Genomic DNA, 16,746 nt, shown 5'->3' on the forward strand with positions numbered 1-16,746 from the left:
AGATAACAAATTGAAAACAGCACTTTCGACATTATTTCAAGATTTCGGAGGATGATTTCTGGCATGAACTTTCCTCAATGCTTGCATAAGAGACTGAAATTTCGATTTTCCCAAAATAATCCACCTAGCGAAGAAAATTGAAATAGATGCACAGAGGAGGGGATTCAGCAATTTGGCAACACTCAACTTCCTCCATGTAAACCTATGTTAAATAATCGATTCTTGTTGGAGCACTAGGCCCTCCAAAAATCGATACATTTCCATAGGTTTAAATGGAGGAAAACAATGTTGCCAATTTGCTATTACCGCCGCTGTACTTGCACAGAATGGAGATGTTGCATGTATGAGGAATTTGCGATTTGACTATTCATTCTTGTGTAAAAGTTCGCGGAGAAACACAATGGTGCCACTGGTTTTCTCTGAAATCAATTTCAAGCTCAAAAAAGCTCTCAAGTTGAGGCAAAAATGGAGGGGGACATTCACGCTATCCTGGGAGTCACCTCTACATCAAGACAAACTCTCCATGCAAAGATAGGGAGCAAATACATTAGCAGTGATGCCGTGTTTTCAGTTGTGGAGTCCCCAAATAAAGTGGCAGCCCTGTCAATGTATTTGCTCCTATCTTTGCATGGAGAGTTTGTTCTTGATGTAGCGGTGGACTCTCAGGATAGCGTGGGATCTCCCCTCCATTTTGGCCTCAACTTGAGAGCTTTTTTTGAGCTTGGGAGTTAATTTTAGAGAAAACCAGTGGCACTCATCGTGTTTCTCGCGAACTTTTACACAAGAATCAACAGTCAAATCGCAAATTCCACACACATGCAACATCTCCATTCGTAACGCATGAGATGAATACGAGGCGAATTTCATTATACCGCCTGCATGCAACTATTCGAACTCTGTAGATGCCCGTGTTGCATACGCACGGATATTGAAGGCGTTTCGCTTTCCAGTCACTCAGCGCTTCACCCGCGGGCCGTACTGAGAGGATCCAAAATGACGGATCACGTTTAATTCTTCTTTCATATACAAAGACATCGCTTATGGTACGAATATTTCTGCTGTTATAGCGAAGAGAACCGTAAGTTCAAAGAAACAATTTTAAGAAGATGAGCTTAGCATAGCGTCCACCAGCACCGTCGCGTCGCGCCACAGGTGAGGTGAAGCGATGAGTTGTCTGGAAAAAAGTCAAAAACGCCTTCAACCCCCTGCGTATGCAACACGGTCGATCCACGAAGTTCGAATAGTTGCCAATCCCAGGCGTTTATAATGAGATTCCGTTAATCGTTGTGTTTCGCGCGAACATTCTTACATAAAAAAACAGTGGTCAAATCGCAAATCCCTCACACTCTCTGATGACAACATCTCCATCACTCGCGGTCAAACATCTGAGTATCCACCTTAAATTCCGAATTTCAATGCGAGAAAGCGACAACGCTGCAGGCGACCGTGGAGCGTGAACGAGTCAATCCACCCCCAAGGTGAAGGTTGGGACACTCGGAAATGGGCACCCCCAAACGGGCACGATCGTGGCTCCTTCAACCCCGAAAGCGCACGAACTCCACCCGGAAGTGACCACTTAGGGGTTGAATTATGGAGACGGTGACAGGAGGTAGACAGTTGAACATCCCCCGCTTGCCCCGCCATCCCTTCGAGAACAGACGCGTCACCGCGCCTGTAATCTGCGTAGGGGGCCGCGCGCCCGCACAGCGGATCGAGTCAATGCGAGAGAAGGTCGAACAATATTTTGGGAAATACTTTTAAACGCTGATAACTCCGTTTGGTAGCACAATTTTTGAGGTTCTTGAGGTAGTTGTCATCGGTTTTTCCTCGTTAAATTTCTATCTCTAGTTGCACCCCTTGAATTTTAAAATGTGTGACGAATTCAAACGCTCACACAACTTTGCAGCGTTTTAGTTCAAAATATTCGTGTCCGACCATCTCTGCTCGACTCGCTCCACTGTGCGCTCGGCCGTTATCGTAATGAAGACCCAGTTTGTAACGATAGAATTGAGTCGTCGCTGCAATCCCGTGGGCTCCTTATAAATGTAGTGATTATAAAGAAAGTGGATCACGTGATTTATACTGCATCTAATTAAAATATGTCATATTTTAAAATTTCCTAATTCCATGATTTTTCGAGCCGGGCACGACAAAGCTGATGGGGGGATATTTATTAAGTAAAAACGCTTAATAAAATGCCTCAGGATACAGTAACTCAAGTGCCTCCTGTAATAATTCGTTGGGTGATTCGAGTACACTCCGTAAGAATATATCTAACTTTTTATAAGGGAAAAGAAAAAAAAAAGTCGGTAGAATTTTCATATTTATTTACACCACCATGAAATAGATGCGTTCATTACATCCTCAATATTTTCAGTGCTCACTGAATGGGTTCATTGCGCTGGTCGCAGAATCGTGCTTTGATGCTTGATTCTTGTAGCTCAGCTAAAAATAATAAGATCTGTCCAATCAGCACTTTTCTACGTTCAATATTCACCGAGATATCGCCCTTTGAAAAGTCGGGTTTTTGACGTCATCCACCGCGGTAGTGATATACCCTTGGTTTCCTCCACCTTGCTTTCATTAGTCAGGAAAACGCACATTTGCACCATGGTTACTCAACGTGAAACTCGGATGAAAGCAAGGTGGAAGAAACCAAGGGTGTCATTACCGCGGTGGATGACGTCAAAAACCCGACTTTTCAAAGGGTGATATCTCGGCTAATATAGAAAGGAGGAAGTTGCTGTTTGGACGGATCTCGTTATTTTTAGCTAATCTCTTAGGATTAAGCATCAAAACACGATTCTGCGACCAGCGCAACTGACCCATTAGTGTTCCATAATCCGAACATAGTCTCCAATTCTATCCACGGAGTTTTGTCAAAATCAAAATCTTCATACGGCTGAGAACCTTCCGCGAGACGGGAATTTTAAAATAATCCACCGAAAGCTCCGCTACAAAGGCGAGAAAACTCAAAAATAAACCCAAAAAAAGTCCAGTGAATCCTGTCTGCAGATCATTTAAAGTATAGGCCCTCGGCTCCGTATTGGCTGGCGGCGGAGGTGCTGTTATGATGTGACTCGTCAGTTCGTCCTCAGTAGTTGATGTAAGGAACTTTCCCACGTGGCCGGTCTCCAAACATCGAGTCATGACACCGTTTAACTTGTCTGAATAGAACGAATTTTTTAGGAAAGGACTCAAATACGGGTACGTTACCAAACACTCATCTATCAGATGGTACTCAGATCTATTTGGAAGTAAAATATGTTGTATAAACGCATCTTTTTTTCTGACGTGCGAATGCGGTATGGCAGTCAAAAATGCGTCGCTCATTGCGATTGATCTGCCATTTTTCTCGATTCTATGGAATATGTCATTTTCATCGGTTTGATCTACTGTGCCATTGCTTAATAAAGACACTAGGGTTTCGTTTTCTTTAAGAAAATAGAAAATGGATGTTGAAAAGAATTCTAATGTGCCCGTCAACTTTGATATCAATTTTTGCGATAGGTTGAACCGGTTGAGAAAGGCGGTGGTATCGTCCACGTCAAATACTTGAATGAAGTGCTCGGACTCCTCCAATGCCTCCAAAGTGTCGATTTCTGGGTACGAAACTCTGTTGCTCAATAAGGTCGTCATACCGCTGAGGAAAATCGTGGAAATCAGTAAAGCGGAAAAGCTGAATAGGACGAATAGGATCCTGCCAGTTCGAAGTCGGCCCAAGTGGAGAGACGGCGGGCTTCCGAGAATAAAATACGAGTAGACAATCAGTAGAGATGGCGCACTTTCATAATGGAGTAACTCCGCTTCAGAGTAGAGACGCCTGAATAGCCTGCACTGAGAGCGCTGAAAAATCGCCTGCATAAAGACGAACAGCACCACAGTGAGGAGAATCGCAACCCAAACTGAGAGTTTACAACTTTTGAAAATAACCAGACCCTGCGACATGAACTCACTGTGAGGGGCGGCTATGCAAAGTGCGTTGGTTTCGAAACCGATCGAGAAGTCGAAAATCGAAAAATCAGTATCCTCCACCGTGACGCCGAAACTGAAGACCTCCAGATCGGCAGCATATTTCAAGCCGAGGTTCTTGTCGGAATCATGCCTGCGGCCGAAAATGAAAGGCTCTGTCAATTGGAAGTTCCGATTCGGATTAACGGTGCAATTGAAAGAGCGCTCGAAGTGTTCGAGGAACATATACATGATTTGAAACCAAAAGGCCGATTCGAATGACCTGGCGACTTTGATTTCGTCACTGTAAGTGTTGACGATCACTTTGAGTGGCTTCCCGTGCATGTTTCGCCAGGAAAAGTCGAAAAAAGACTCATCAGCCCCGTCTTTGTACCGAATCATACTATCGGCGAACGAATCGTACTTCCTGCATCCTCCCCTCTGACAAATGATGGTTTTCCTCCCTCTGAAGAATCGCCAGAAGAACTTGAAAACGAAGAGCGTTCCGTTGGACGCATCCACGTCATCATCTCCGGTGAAATTCATAGGAATAATGGAGCTTTGACCTTCTTCTTCTGGAATTTCATTGATGAGTGAAGAATTGTCATTGCGAAAGTCACAATTTTCTAATACTATTCCCGCGGGAATTAAGCCCCTTAAATGTAAAACAGTGTTGGCATTGGCAATTTCGTTGCGGATTCCGAAATTTCGAAGCATTATTAGAAAGAAGTTTCGTGAGTTCCAAATTTTGTTGACGTAAAGGTGCCGGGTCCTTTTGAACACTGTATCAGTAAGAATTTCTTTATCATCGAGTTCCGCGGATGTTATTCTAAAAATCTTGTCACACGAGTCCTTCTCTCCTAAATTGAGACGACGGTCATCGAGTGTGATGCAATACGAGGGCAAGCAATCATGGTAATATTTATCGTCTTTCAAAGCAAGTTCAAAATTTGTATGATTCATCCCTGCCTCTGACTTTGCGTAAAACGTCAAGCTGATAAGTTCATTCAAATCGTCCAAAATGAAGAATATATTTTTACTGCGATTCGTGTTCAGGGAACGGGTGAAATTTCCGGGATGGGTTACCAAGGTGGTTTGGATTGAGGAACGATGTAGACGCTTGATCAAATCAAGTACTTCAGGATTGAAATGGAAATTCACAATGTAAATCAGCTTCTGCTCCGATCGGTTTACAATATTTTGACAAATCTCAAACGCCGAGGAAGTAAAAAGCTCCAGTCTTTGATTTGAAAAGTGATGCAAACCATCAGTTTTTTGCAGGGAAAAAGCAAGAAGAAGAAAAATACCGACCATTTTTATGAGATCAGAAAAAGATTCCAAAAAGGAGTAACGGATTCGTCTTTTTCGGCCTCTTTTGCCAACACTTTGTGCGATGATGCATGTTCGCCTTCATTGTAGCTTGTAGGCAACGTGCAGGCTTAGAAGTTAGTAAAGTGGTATCAGTGCTTGCGGCAAGGCGCATTACAAACTATGGGTAGGATGCTATATTCGTAATTCTTTTGTGAGCTCAGATTTTGGAGAATATCAAAATCTGAACGATTTTTCAGTGGGATGAAATGTTGCGCAAGGAAATTTTATTGCCTCATGTGAAATAGTTTGATGAGAGCTGAGTTCACGGCAAAGTTATAATGTGCTGTAAAATAGATAAACAATTTGAGAGAACTAGATCTAAAAATGGGGAAATCTATATCGTTCTATGACGTCATATGCGCTACTTTTAAAATTAGATAATGCTGTCAAAAGTCCTCCAATTATTGCTCAATAGAGAAACAGAGGATAGTATCTTTCTCGGAATACTGAGTAGTTTCACATTGTAAACAAAGGTCGTTGAACGTCATACAAATTTAATATTTCCTTGGAGTTTTGCTAAAGTCTTTTAAAACAAAGCGAGAAAGGAAAAAGAAAGATACAGAAAAAAACCTGAAGGAATAGTCAAATCAACGTGGTCAAAGAATATGCTGAATTCTTGTTTCACACGACCAAATCACGACAATGGATAGTTTTGCATGTACTTTTCTGAAAAATTTGTTTTAGGAAACGACTTTTCTTTACCGGATACTTTTTTCGCTATCGATAAGACAATGTATTTCCAATAAGATTGAGAAGTATTACATTTATACTCACGCGAGTATTGAATGGCAGAGTTCAAACAATGCAGTGCAAGTTTGCAAGCAATACGAATTAAACTTTGTAAAACACTGCACTCTGCCCATAATTAAAGAATGTTTAGAAATTAGTACCGATCCTTTTCGCTCGCCAAGTTTTCTGAAACCTGGAAACTTTGACTGGTCGAAAAATATTGGAAAAACGAACGTTGGGTTGTTATTTCTCTTACTGTTTGAAAAGAAATGCAGGAGTGGATATCTTAAATTTCTTTATCAACCTTCATACGACATTTCACCCTCTATAATATGTGTTTACAACCCTCTCATCAGCAAGATGGATGGCGGGTACATTTTCAATCGAGTGACACGTGTTGAAGATCTGTTGAATAAAAGATTCCTTCAGTTCAAATCGGTATGACTCAGCGTTGAATAAGAGAGAAAAACTAACTGCCTCTTTTCATCCAACCCATATTACTTGTTCGATAATGTCCTTATCACTTAAGAGAGGGAGGGTGCAAATGTATTCAATTGACTCAAGAGCAAAATCGGTTTTGTTTGGATAAAATATATTCGTTCCAAGTTTTACCAGCAATCAACGTCGCAGGAGAAATAAGGACTCAATGTTGTTTTTCTACCAACCAAAAACAATGTTTACTGAAAATTAAAATTTGTTTGACAATGGTATATACTGCATTCAACCCAGTTTTGAAGATTCGTTTTCTCTCATGCTCATTTTGATTTCCTGTTGAGATATACATGGATTTATGCTAAAAGGAACTATGTGCATAGGGTTTGCGTGCTACTTAGTTCCTTTCAGCGACAGTATGGTAATATGACATTTTTAAAAAGTATTGTTTAAAGTAAAATTGTTCCAGTTTCTTTGCAGAGTGCCTCATTTCAACTGTTCGGCACTTCTAATCCGTACCTAATTTCATCCTTAGACTGTCTTTATAAAATATAGGGAAAACAATCGCATTCATTTTGGAATGATATTTTTCCCCTTTTGACTACTGAAAAAAAAATTCTCGGCGTTTTTAAACAAGGTCCGTTGGTACCTTACATCTCAATTTTTTCACCAATTATTGGTTATTTTTAATCAAGGACAGACTGGTAAGCTTACCTAAAAACCGGTATTTTTACTGTTTTTTCAGGTAAGAATACCACTTTTATTGGTAATCAATTCCGGTAACTTTGCCATTTTATCTCGGTAATTCTACCACAGTCGATAAAAAATATTGGCGTTTTTACCAAGGTCCAGTAAAATTACCGAGAAAGTTCAATAATTTTACCGAGATTTCTCGGTAAAATTACCAATTCCATAAATGGTAATTTTACCAAGAAAAAACTGGGATCAAATAGAACCCTGAATTCTTGGTAATTTTACCCTTTTCTTAGTAAATACACCGAGATTTTTCCTTTCAGTGCCCTTTTTTAACTGCATTTTTTAGCGGCTCTGGTGCTTGCACTAGAGCTGCTATTCCGGACGGTCCCAGCTGGGGAGTATCAATGCAGCATGTTACATTGTAGAGACCGCGCGTTGGTTGATGGGAATCGGCGCCATTTTCGGCTATGTTCCTTGTCATGACTTTATTTTATTGCATACTGTTTTATTGTTAGTCAATGCTATGTTGTGTATTGTATTTTTGGAATCATGGTGATACAGTCAACAATTCAAAACTTGTTTGTGCTTTTATCTCGTGATGGAAAAAATGTACTTTACGTTCAAAATTTGAAAATTTGAATTTTAAAGTTTTCGCGGTTAAGGAAGCTTTAACCACTGGGTTGGAGCTTCCTAGTCATATTACTTGATATCAGCTGATAGCAAACAAAGGTTACCAGGGAAACCGTAAACGTCTAACAACTATCGTGGCCATTGGGGCGATTATTGAAATGATATCGACTGTATGTCGCCGCTTACGACAGGACATAGCCCTATCTTAACTGTGTAATATATCGCAATTCGATATTGTTTTGATTTTTAAAAGGAGCAATTCATTCATACAGTTCCGATTAGTTTTGGCGAACGGGCCCTTAACCTACGGCACTCGGCTCATGGGAATTTTTTAACTTGTCCTGGACGGACTCGTCTGTAGCGCCTCGTTCTTCGTTGTGTGTGTGATTTCGTGAAGAAGTTTCTATGGCAATTTGCTTTTATTTGTGAGCTGTTTTTTCACGGGATTTTTGAATGTTCTGTACGAATAAATTCGGTGAGTACCTCATTTATCCCTCCTTCCAGTAAAATTATTTCAACTTTTCCTTCTCCCTCATTCTGGACCCACTCATGGGCTGATTATTTTCTCATTCTTGAAACTTTAGACTGGCAATTTCTATGCACAATCTATAGCTCATTAACCTATAGTTCAAGAGTTCCTCACTAGTGTCTTGCTCTTCTTTTTTATTTTTAAAGCCTCAATGTATTTATAGAATTTAATCATTCTCTAATCATTTAATTTGTATTACCTTTATGTTATGTACCTACATGTTATACTATTTTTATAATAAATTTTGCCAACATGCTTTTCAATTCAGTCTACAACATTTCATTCCGACGTGGCAATAATGATTTATAATGCCCCTAATCCATTAAAATGAATTACAATAGTAATGCCGCATTATAATGTCGTATTATACATCGCAACGATTCATGTCCTACTGATTATTGATTATTGTAAGATGAATTCTGTTTTCTCTGATTGTATGTTTCATACGTGCGAAGCAAGTACGGGTCACTAGAAACGTGGTTCGTACGGGTGGCTGATGAAATTGATCTTCGAATACCTTTTGATGAGCTAGGGAAATGGAACCATCTGCATCTCATGGACAATAAATAGTTGCCGTAATTAAGGTCATCCCGTGATTAAGGTGCCGTGATTTAAGTCATAAATTCTTCATCTAATTCTTGATTCATCTCCAAAATGTCTGCTAAAGCTTTCATGCGCTTCTCCTTGTATGCATGAATGAGCAAATTGGGTATCGAACAAGCGGACACTTTTTGAAAATTTAGATGATTCTGGACAATATCGTACAGAAGTCCACGAGCTGCAGATAGAACCATTACCTCTAGCTCATCAAAAGTTATTCGAAGATCATTCAACAACCTCTTTGACAAGTTGCAAAAACTTTTCGTTAACAATAGTGTCACACGGTACTAGGAATATTTACTATTTAACGAACCTTATATTTCCCTGACTCAGTCCTAAATTATAGAAGTATGCGTTACTTTTCCAGCAATCCAAAAAAACAATTATACAAAAAACCAATACCTACACTTTCAGATATAAAAATGCAAATTTTTTGCAGCCTCGCTAAACGACTTATCAACCAGAGATTTTTTAGGAAGCGGACCTCCAAAGAGCTTTCAAAATTAAAAGTATACAACAAGTGATAATGCCATGTATTCGCCATATCAAAGCCCAATACACATTTATACACCGGCTACGTAAATCTGCTAAGTTACAAAACATGAATCGACAGTTGTCGGATTGTACATCAATGACAAAATGTGTCTAGGCCCTCATTCTTGACTACAACTACTGCCCCCAGAGCCGCTCTCCGACGCCAATGCGTTGGAGCTTCCTGCCTTGTTTTTATTTCTAAGAAATTGATGGCACAATAACGCGAGGGACACAATTACAAAACGCAAAGAACGTAACATAATTACTAACTTACCATGAGGTATTATCCAGTGGGCTATGCATTATTGGTTAACGTGGATTTGAAGTTATTCGATGCAGTGATCTGAACGTGTCAAGCAGTTCCTCTCTCCGGATTGCACATTTGAATGAAAATTATTTTTCACAAAGATAACTGTTTCGAATCGTTTAGAGGTCCAGAGGAATAACGCACGAAACAAAAACTAGAGAACGGCAAACGAAAGAAATTAAACAATTCAACGGCGCGAAAAAATTGCCGTGCCTCTTTCCTCGGATGCAACTTTCCGAACTCTTACTTTCTTTTTCTCGCCTTCTATTTTGTTTTCCCCTCAACCGTTTCTCATCTCATCATAACTACTAAAGAAAAAATTGACTGCAAATCGTAGAGTCAAAAACCACCATTGGGAGAGACTGTACTCGACGGTGAAAACTAACGCAGTTTGCCAAAATTATGAAGCGTTTAGGGGCAAAACACTATTAGTCGCTAATATTGCGCACACGAATTCATGGATTTCTCCTGGTGTCAAATTGAATGTATGTTCTCCAGGGTAGAAGAGGGGGGGGGGGGGTCAGAGAATCAATTCTGAGTGACAATTCGACGGAAAAAGAAAGGGTAGCACACTGTATACTGGGCGAATTATTTCGGTGGCGCACACAAATTCATGGATTTCTCCTGAGGTCAAATTGAATGTATGCTCTCCAGGGTAGCAGAGGAGGGGGGGGAGGGGGGTTAGAGAATCAATTCTAAGTGAAAATTCGACGGAAAAAGAAAGGGTACCACACTGTATACTGGGCGAATTATTTCGGTGGCGAGCACTATGCGACCGCGCCCTACGTCACAAGGATTCAGCGAAAATCCGAAAACTAGCTGAAAGGTTAGATCCCTGAGAGTTTTACGCGGGCCGGCTGAAAATGGACGAAATCCCTCAGCGGCTCGTTGGGGTAGGCCCCTCCTCTCGGTCGAAGACCCAATGGGGCTCCGACTTATTTTGGGACCGCACACCTCCAACCAGTGCAGTCGGCAGCTATCTCTGCCCTGCATCGATGATGCAGCTCGCGTGATACGCATTTCGTCTGCAGTGGCGAGGCGTGAACAATCGATTATCGATATTTCCCTCATTGAAGCTATGGTAAAGAATCGATTATTAAGGTGCTTCGTTGCGAACACCCTGTTTATCGATCTTTTTCCATAGGTTTTTAAATGGCAGATCAATCGATATATCGCACACTGAAAAAAATTCTCGGCGTTTTTTACCAAGGTCCGTTGGTACCTTTACCATCTCACTTTTTTTACCAATTATTGGTAATTTTACAAAGACAGACTGGTAAGCTTACCTAAAAACCGGTATTTTTACTGTTTTTTTTCAGGTAAGAATACCACTTTTATTAGGTAATCAATTCCCGGTGACTTTGCCATTCTATCTCGGTAATTTTACCACAGTCGATAAAAAATATTGGCGTTTTTACCAGGGTCCAGTAAAATTACCGAGAAAGTTCAATAATTTTACCGAGATTTCTCGGTAAAATTACCAATTCCATGAATGGTAATTTTACCAAGAAAAAACTGGGATCAAATGGAACTCTGAATTCTTGGTAATTATACCCTTTTCTTAGGAAATACACCGAGATTTCTTTTTCAGTGTGGCGAGGCCGTGAACAATCGATTATCGATATTTCCCGGTTTGAAGCTATGGTAATGAATCGATTATTAAGGTGTTCGTTGCGAACACCCTGTTTATCCATCTTTTTCCATAGGTTTAAATGGCAGATCAATCGATATATCGCAAAGCACCCCACGCCACTGTTCGTCTGCGCTGTTAACCATTTTTTACCTCGACTCAGTGATTGCGAGGATGTCAATTCGCAAATCTACTCTGCCTTGATAAGGAAGAACGCCGTATGAACATTCGAGAGTTACCAAATTTCTTTTAATAAAATGTTTATTTATGAGGAAAATTATGAATATTTTTCCTTGAAATTTTCAGGGACTTTAGATCAGAATACAAAGAATATTCTCTGAAAAATTGGAAGAAAAATATTTATAATTTTACCAGGGAATTCGTGTTTTATCGAAGGAAATTTGGCAACGCCTGAAGGTTCATACGGCGTTTTTCCATAGCACGGCAGTACTGATCTGCAGCACGTCCGAGAATTTTTCGATAGCTGTTCGATCGAGCCATAATTTCAGATTTTTTTGGCATTTTGTAAAGAATTTCTGATACTCACATCATGATTTGGTGTATATGGTGTTCCTGCACAAGATTTGATATAATACTATTTTGAACTAACGGCAAAAAGTAAATTCCGGGTAAATATCGCAAATCAAAAAGCTAAATATTTTTTGAGAAACTCTTGAAATTCTTAAAGTGTCACTTGATTGATCGACTATCCAATTATTCATTTTTTAAGAGCCGATTTTTGAGGGGGTTTTCTCAATAATGTAAGTATAATGCCGATCTATTATAATTCAAAATTTTGCATAAATAATCTTATTTGAAGGAGGATATCTGCCCTAATGAGACCGATTTTACAGTCGATCAATCAGTTCATAATTTCTGGATGTCAGGATATCCCCCCCTCCAAAATGTTCAAACGTCAAATAATGCTTCAGTCGCCATCGTGTATTTTTATGCATTCAAATTTTGACCAAGAGGTGTTTTAAATTAAGTCCAAAACCACATTCTGCGTGAATATTGTTAATCAAATGAAGCTTGACTTGCAATGTTCCCTCAAAACGTACTTTCGGATTTATTCCAAAGTTTTTCTGGTCAAATCTCAAGCACGAATACCAGACGTACCTACTTCAGCGTGATGTGGCGTTTGGATATTCTTGAAAAAAATTGCCGAACGCGTCCTGAACTTCAGATATTATCTATTGATTTCTACAATTTCTTCTCTATCTACATTTATGAGACTATCAATGAAGATATACGTTCTAAAATTCTAACGATTGACTGAATGACCCCTAATCATGAATATGGCTATAAGACATTGCTTCATGAACAATAATATTTTAACAACTAGGGAGAGTAAATTAATGAAAAAATCAAGCGATAACGTTTTTCAGCACTTAACCAGCGAATTTAAAAGTAATGCACAGGGAAAGTTCCGTCAAAATATTCCTTAACCAATTGAAAATAAAACTAAATAAATAAAGCTTATTATAATCTAAAATAATTTTTGAGGAACCTGTATAATTTAATTTTGCTTAAATTGTTGTAATTGTTGTATAAATTGCAACTTTGACTTGTGCCAGAGCTTTCTACTATAGGCTGTATGCATCAATAAATTCTATAATTCTAATTCTTAATCGACCATGGAATCGTTCTTAAACGTAGTTAGGATCCACTTTAATAATTTTTGTCGCCTCAATGACACTACTCTAGCCTCTGCAGTGGTCCAGTGGTACGTTGCAGTGGCGAGGCGTGATTGATGGATTATCGATATTTTCCCATTTGAGACTGTGGTAAAGAATCGATTATTGAGGTGTTCGTTGCAAACACCCTGTTTATCAATCCTTTTCCTATGTTTAAATGGCGGACCGATCGATATATTGCAAAGCACGCCACGCCACTGGAGCGTTGCTGATTGAAGCGAGAGTCAGGTCAGCGACGGATGAAGTTAATTTTTAACCGAATTTTCTCCCTCTCAAATTATACATGCATTGGTTTCCAGTGTCCAGTTTTGATCTGAAATTCGAAACTTTAAACTTTACGGACTTTGGATTTCTATGTAAAATTGTTTGAAATCGCTATATTGGCCTTTTTGGAATGGCCAAATGGTCATACCTTGAAGTACAGGGTCCTCTCTAAATACGAGCACAAATCGGATCAATTATGATACATGTTGTGAAACATTTTGCTGTCCCCATACCCGAAGCACAAATAGATTTAAAGTAGAATTTTTAAAATACTTTTACTTTAAGACATTCCTTCCTCGCCGGTTTTTGCTCTCTTTTTGAAATAAGAATGTTGAAACTAATTATTAATTTTTCATTTGTTTGTTCGAAGTTTTAATATGACGAATGTGCAGTGCAAAATTTTCTTTTTAAATATCTGCAGTCGTTTCATTTTTTTGTGGAAAATTTCCGTAAAATGGCAACATTGTCACACTTCTCCTCTCCTTTAACCCTCCGTTTCTTTTTTATTTCATGAAAACGAGGAGGAAAGAACAGCGTCAAATCTATATTTCATAACTGAGAGAAAGCTAAACTTTCTCAATCATGGCAACTTTAGAGCATTTTGATGGCTGGAGTTGGGAAATGCACATCTCTATTTGCGACATGGCGAATAGCTGCTCATGAGTTATGTTTTTGAACGATCACTACTGAACATGGTTTTCCAAAAAGTTTATAAGAGGAGCATTCATGTAAAAATTGAAGGAGATATTTTGACTAGCTTTTGCTTTTAAATAAATTAAAAATTGTCGGTCATTTTCAAACTTTGCAATAGAGGTACGCATTTTGCAACTTAATGCATCGATTCATTCAAGGCTTAGATGTAAGGCTAGGATTAGCTAGGATATAAATCAACGAAAATAATTTCAGACACACATTCAAAATTTATTTTTTATGCATAAAATTTGGACAAATTTCTTTTCAGGGTAGATTTCAGCTTCGTTTTCAAAATTCTAGTAGGTTCTCTTAATTTTAAAATACAAAATCACAGACATTGCCATTCTTGTCTGTAAATAGGGAACGCTAGCCCTATTTACGACAGAATAGTTTTGTTCGGTTTAGTCTTGAACCCACCTCATTGCCTACGCAGCAGTTACATCGACTTCTACGGCACTGCCAGTAGCGCTGCCTAAGGTACAGTCTGTGGAATAGCTTGTGGCAGTACCTGTGCTATCACATGTAGCACTGCATCCGCTGGAACAAGTAGAACCTCCAGTGCAACTTTGACAACCTGTGCTACTGCAAGTGGAAGAGCCTAAATCACAGCTTGTGGGACAGCTCGTGGCGGTGCCTGTGCTATCACATGTAGTACTGCATCCGCTGGAACAAGTAGAACCTCCAGTGCAACTTTGACAACCTGTGCTACTGCAAGTGGAAGAGCCTAAATCACAGCCTGTGGAACAGCCTGTGGAACAGCCTGTGGAACAGCCTGTGGAACAGCCTGTGGAACAGCCTGTGGAACAGCCTGTGGAACAGCCTGTGGAACAACCTGTGGAACAGCCTGTGGAACAACCTGTGGAACAGCCTGTGGCACAACCAGTGGTACTGCTTCCAAGGTCTGTACCGGGGGCGACAAGTCCGATGAAAGTACCGGAACAGGCTGGAGTATTACCGCAAGCAATACCGCAACAACCTTGAGTACAACAGTTACATCCTCCACAGCAGCCTCCGCCGCAGCTTGTGCCACATGTGTTACTGCAAGTGGGACAGCCCGACGCACAAGTTGAAGAACAGCCCGACGCACAGCTTGAGGAACAGCCTGAGGAAGAGCATGAGGGACAGCTTGTGGTAGTGCCTGTGGTACTGGTTCCGGTGTTGCTGCCTGTAGTACAACCTGCGGTATTACATGTACCACCGGCAGCACAGCCTCCGGTGCTGCAGGTACAGCATCCGGTATTTCCGCCATAACTGACTCCACTCGGTGTAACGACTAACGGATACAAGATAGGAGGTAATTTACAGCAACCGGGCCGGCCGTAACTGCCGCAGTAACCGTAGCCGCCATATCCGCCGTTACAAGGACCACCGTATACGGCTGGTATGACTCTGTATCCGCAGGTACTGCAGGGGGTACCTGTGGTACAGGTACCACAGGTTCCGCTCGGGCAGTTTCCGCAACCGAAATTCACCGGTCCGCAACTTCCGCAGCTCCCGAGAGAGGAACACCCACAGTTCCCTGGAATGATGCCGCAGCTGCTACAAGGCGAACCACATCCGTAATTAGTACACGCGCAGTTACTTGGGGTGCTTCCACAGCTGTTACAGGATAATCCACATCCGGTGCATGGGCAGTTAGTTGTGCTTCCGCAGTTAGTGGAGCATGACCCACTTCCGCATCCGGCGCATCCACAGTTACCGGAAGTACCTCCGCAGCTTATGCAACCTGGTACAATCGTATCGGTTATGGTACAGCCGCAGTTACCAAGACCTCCGCAGCTTTGACAGCATGTGCTGCTTCCTGAGCAAGCGCAGTTACCGGGAAGATTCCCGCAGCTTTGGCAGCATGTGCCACTTCCGGTGCAAGCGCAGTTACCGGAAAGATCCCCGCAGCTTTGGCAGGATGTGCCACTTCCTGTGCAAGCGCAGTTACCGGAAACGCTCCCGCAGGTGTTACATGGTGTGGTCCCGTAACCGCCGCATCCACAGCTACCGGAAAGGTATCCTGACCACATTGGCATAGCAAGGAATTCAGATCGGGACATGACAGGCAAGAATCGGTGTATCCGCAGCTATAGTCGTCTCCACTGTCGCACGTAGCAGAAATGGATTTGGCGGCCGTTAAAGCCAAAACCACAATAGTTACTCTCAACATTCTGGTGATGTGGCCCGGAAGGGTGCGAAAGTTCAAGTGTGACTGGCTAGAGGCTGGACCGGTTTTTATGCGCTGTGAACAAAGGGTCGTCTGGAGGTAAGAACTTGCACTCCGAAAGTTGCTCAGCTTGAGTATTGATCGATGAGCTTTACTCAAGCTCGAAAGTTGTGAGAAAGGAAACGAGTGGCGGTTTGCGGTATTGATAAGAGGACCGAGCATAGCGGCAACGTTTCTTTGTTTTGGAAGCGTCCTGCGGTCGAGTTCAAAGTGTTTTCATTTCGCGGCCTGCTCGGTAGGTGGGCTGAAACACGTGAGACGATATAGTTTTCTAGGTTTCGGCGAATAAACTATTTCGAAAGCTACAAGCCATGTCGATGATCAGCTCATAGGACCCACATGCAAGTGCAACTTTCTATTCCAGAGGTTCCTCCCCGGAAAATTTTAGAAATTTGTAATCCAATTAGACGCATTTTGAGGCTTCCGTGAACGCAGATTTTCCATCAATGTCTGCAGAAAAATTACGTTTTC

At 41.0% G+C, this 16,746-nt stretch overlaps 1 protein-coding gene across 1 annotated transcript; it reads right to left on the reverse strand.

Annotated features, from left to right (window-relative positions):
* Positions 1-14,270: 14,270 nt before the first annotated feature.
* LOC109044743 (uncharacterized) lies at positions 14,271-16,281 on the reverse strand. The gene has a single exon (XM_072305035.1). It carries the CDS (start codon positions 16,106-16,108, stop codon positions 14,489-14,491), a length of 1,620 nt encoding a protein of 539 aa, XP_072161136.1. The 5' UTR covers positions 16,109-16,281; the 3' UTR covers positions 14,271-14,488.
* Between the last annotated feature and the right edge of the window lie 465 nt (positions 16,282-16,746).

This window comes from Bemisia tabaci, chromosome 10 (genome assembly GCF_918797505.1).
Source record: "Bemisia tabaci chromosome 10, PGI_BMITA_v3".
In the NCBI taxonomy this organism is placed as follows: domain Eukaryota; kingdom Metazoa; phylum Arthropoda; class Insecta; order Hemiptera; family Aleyrodidae; genus Bemisia; species Bemisia tabaci.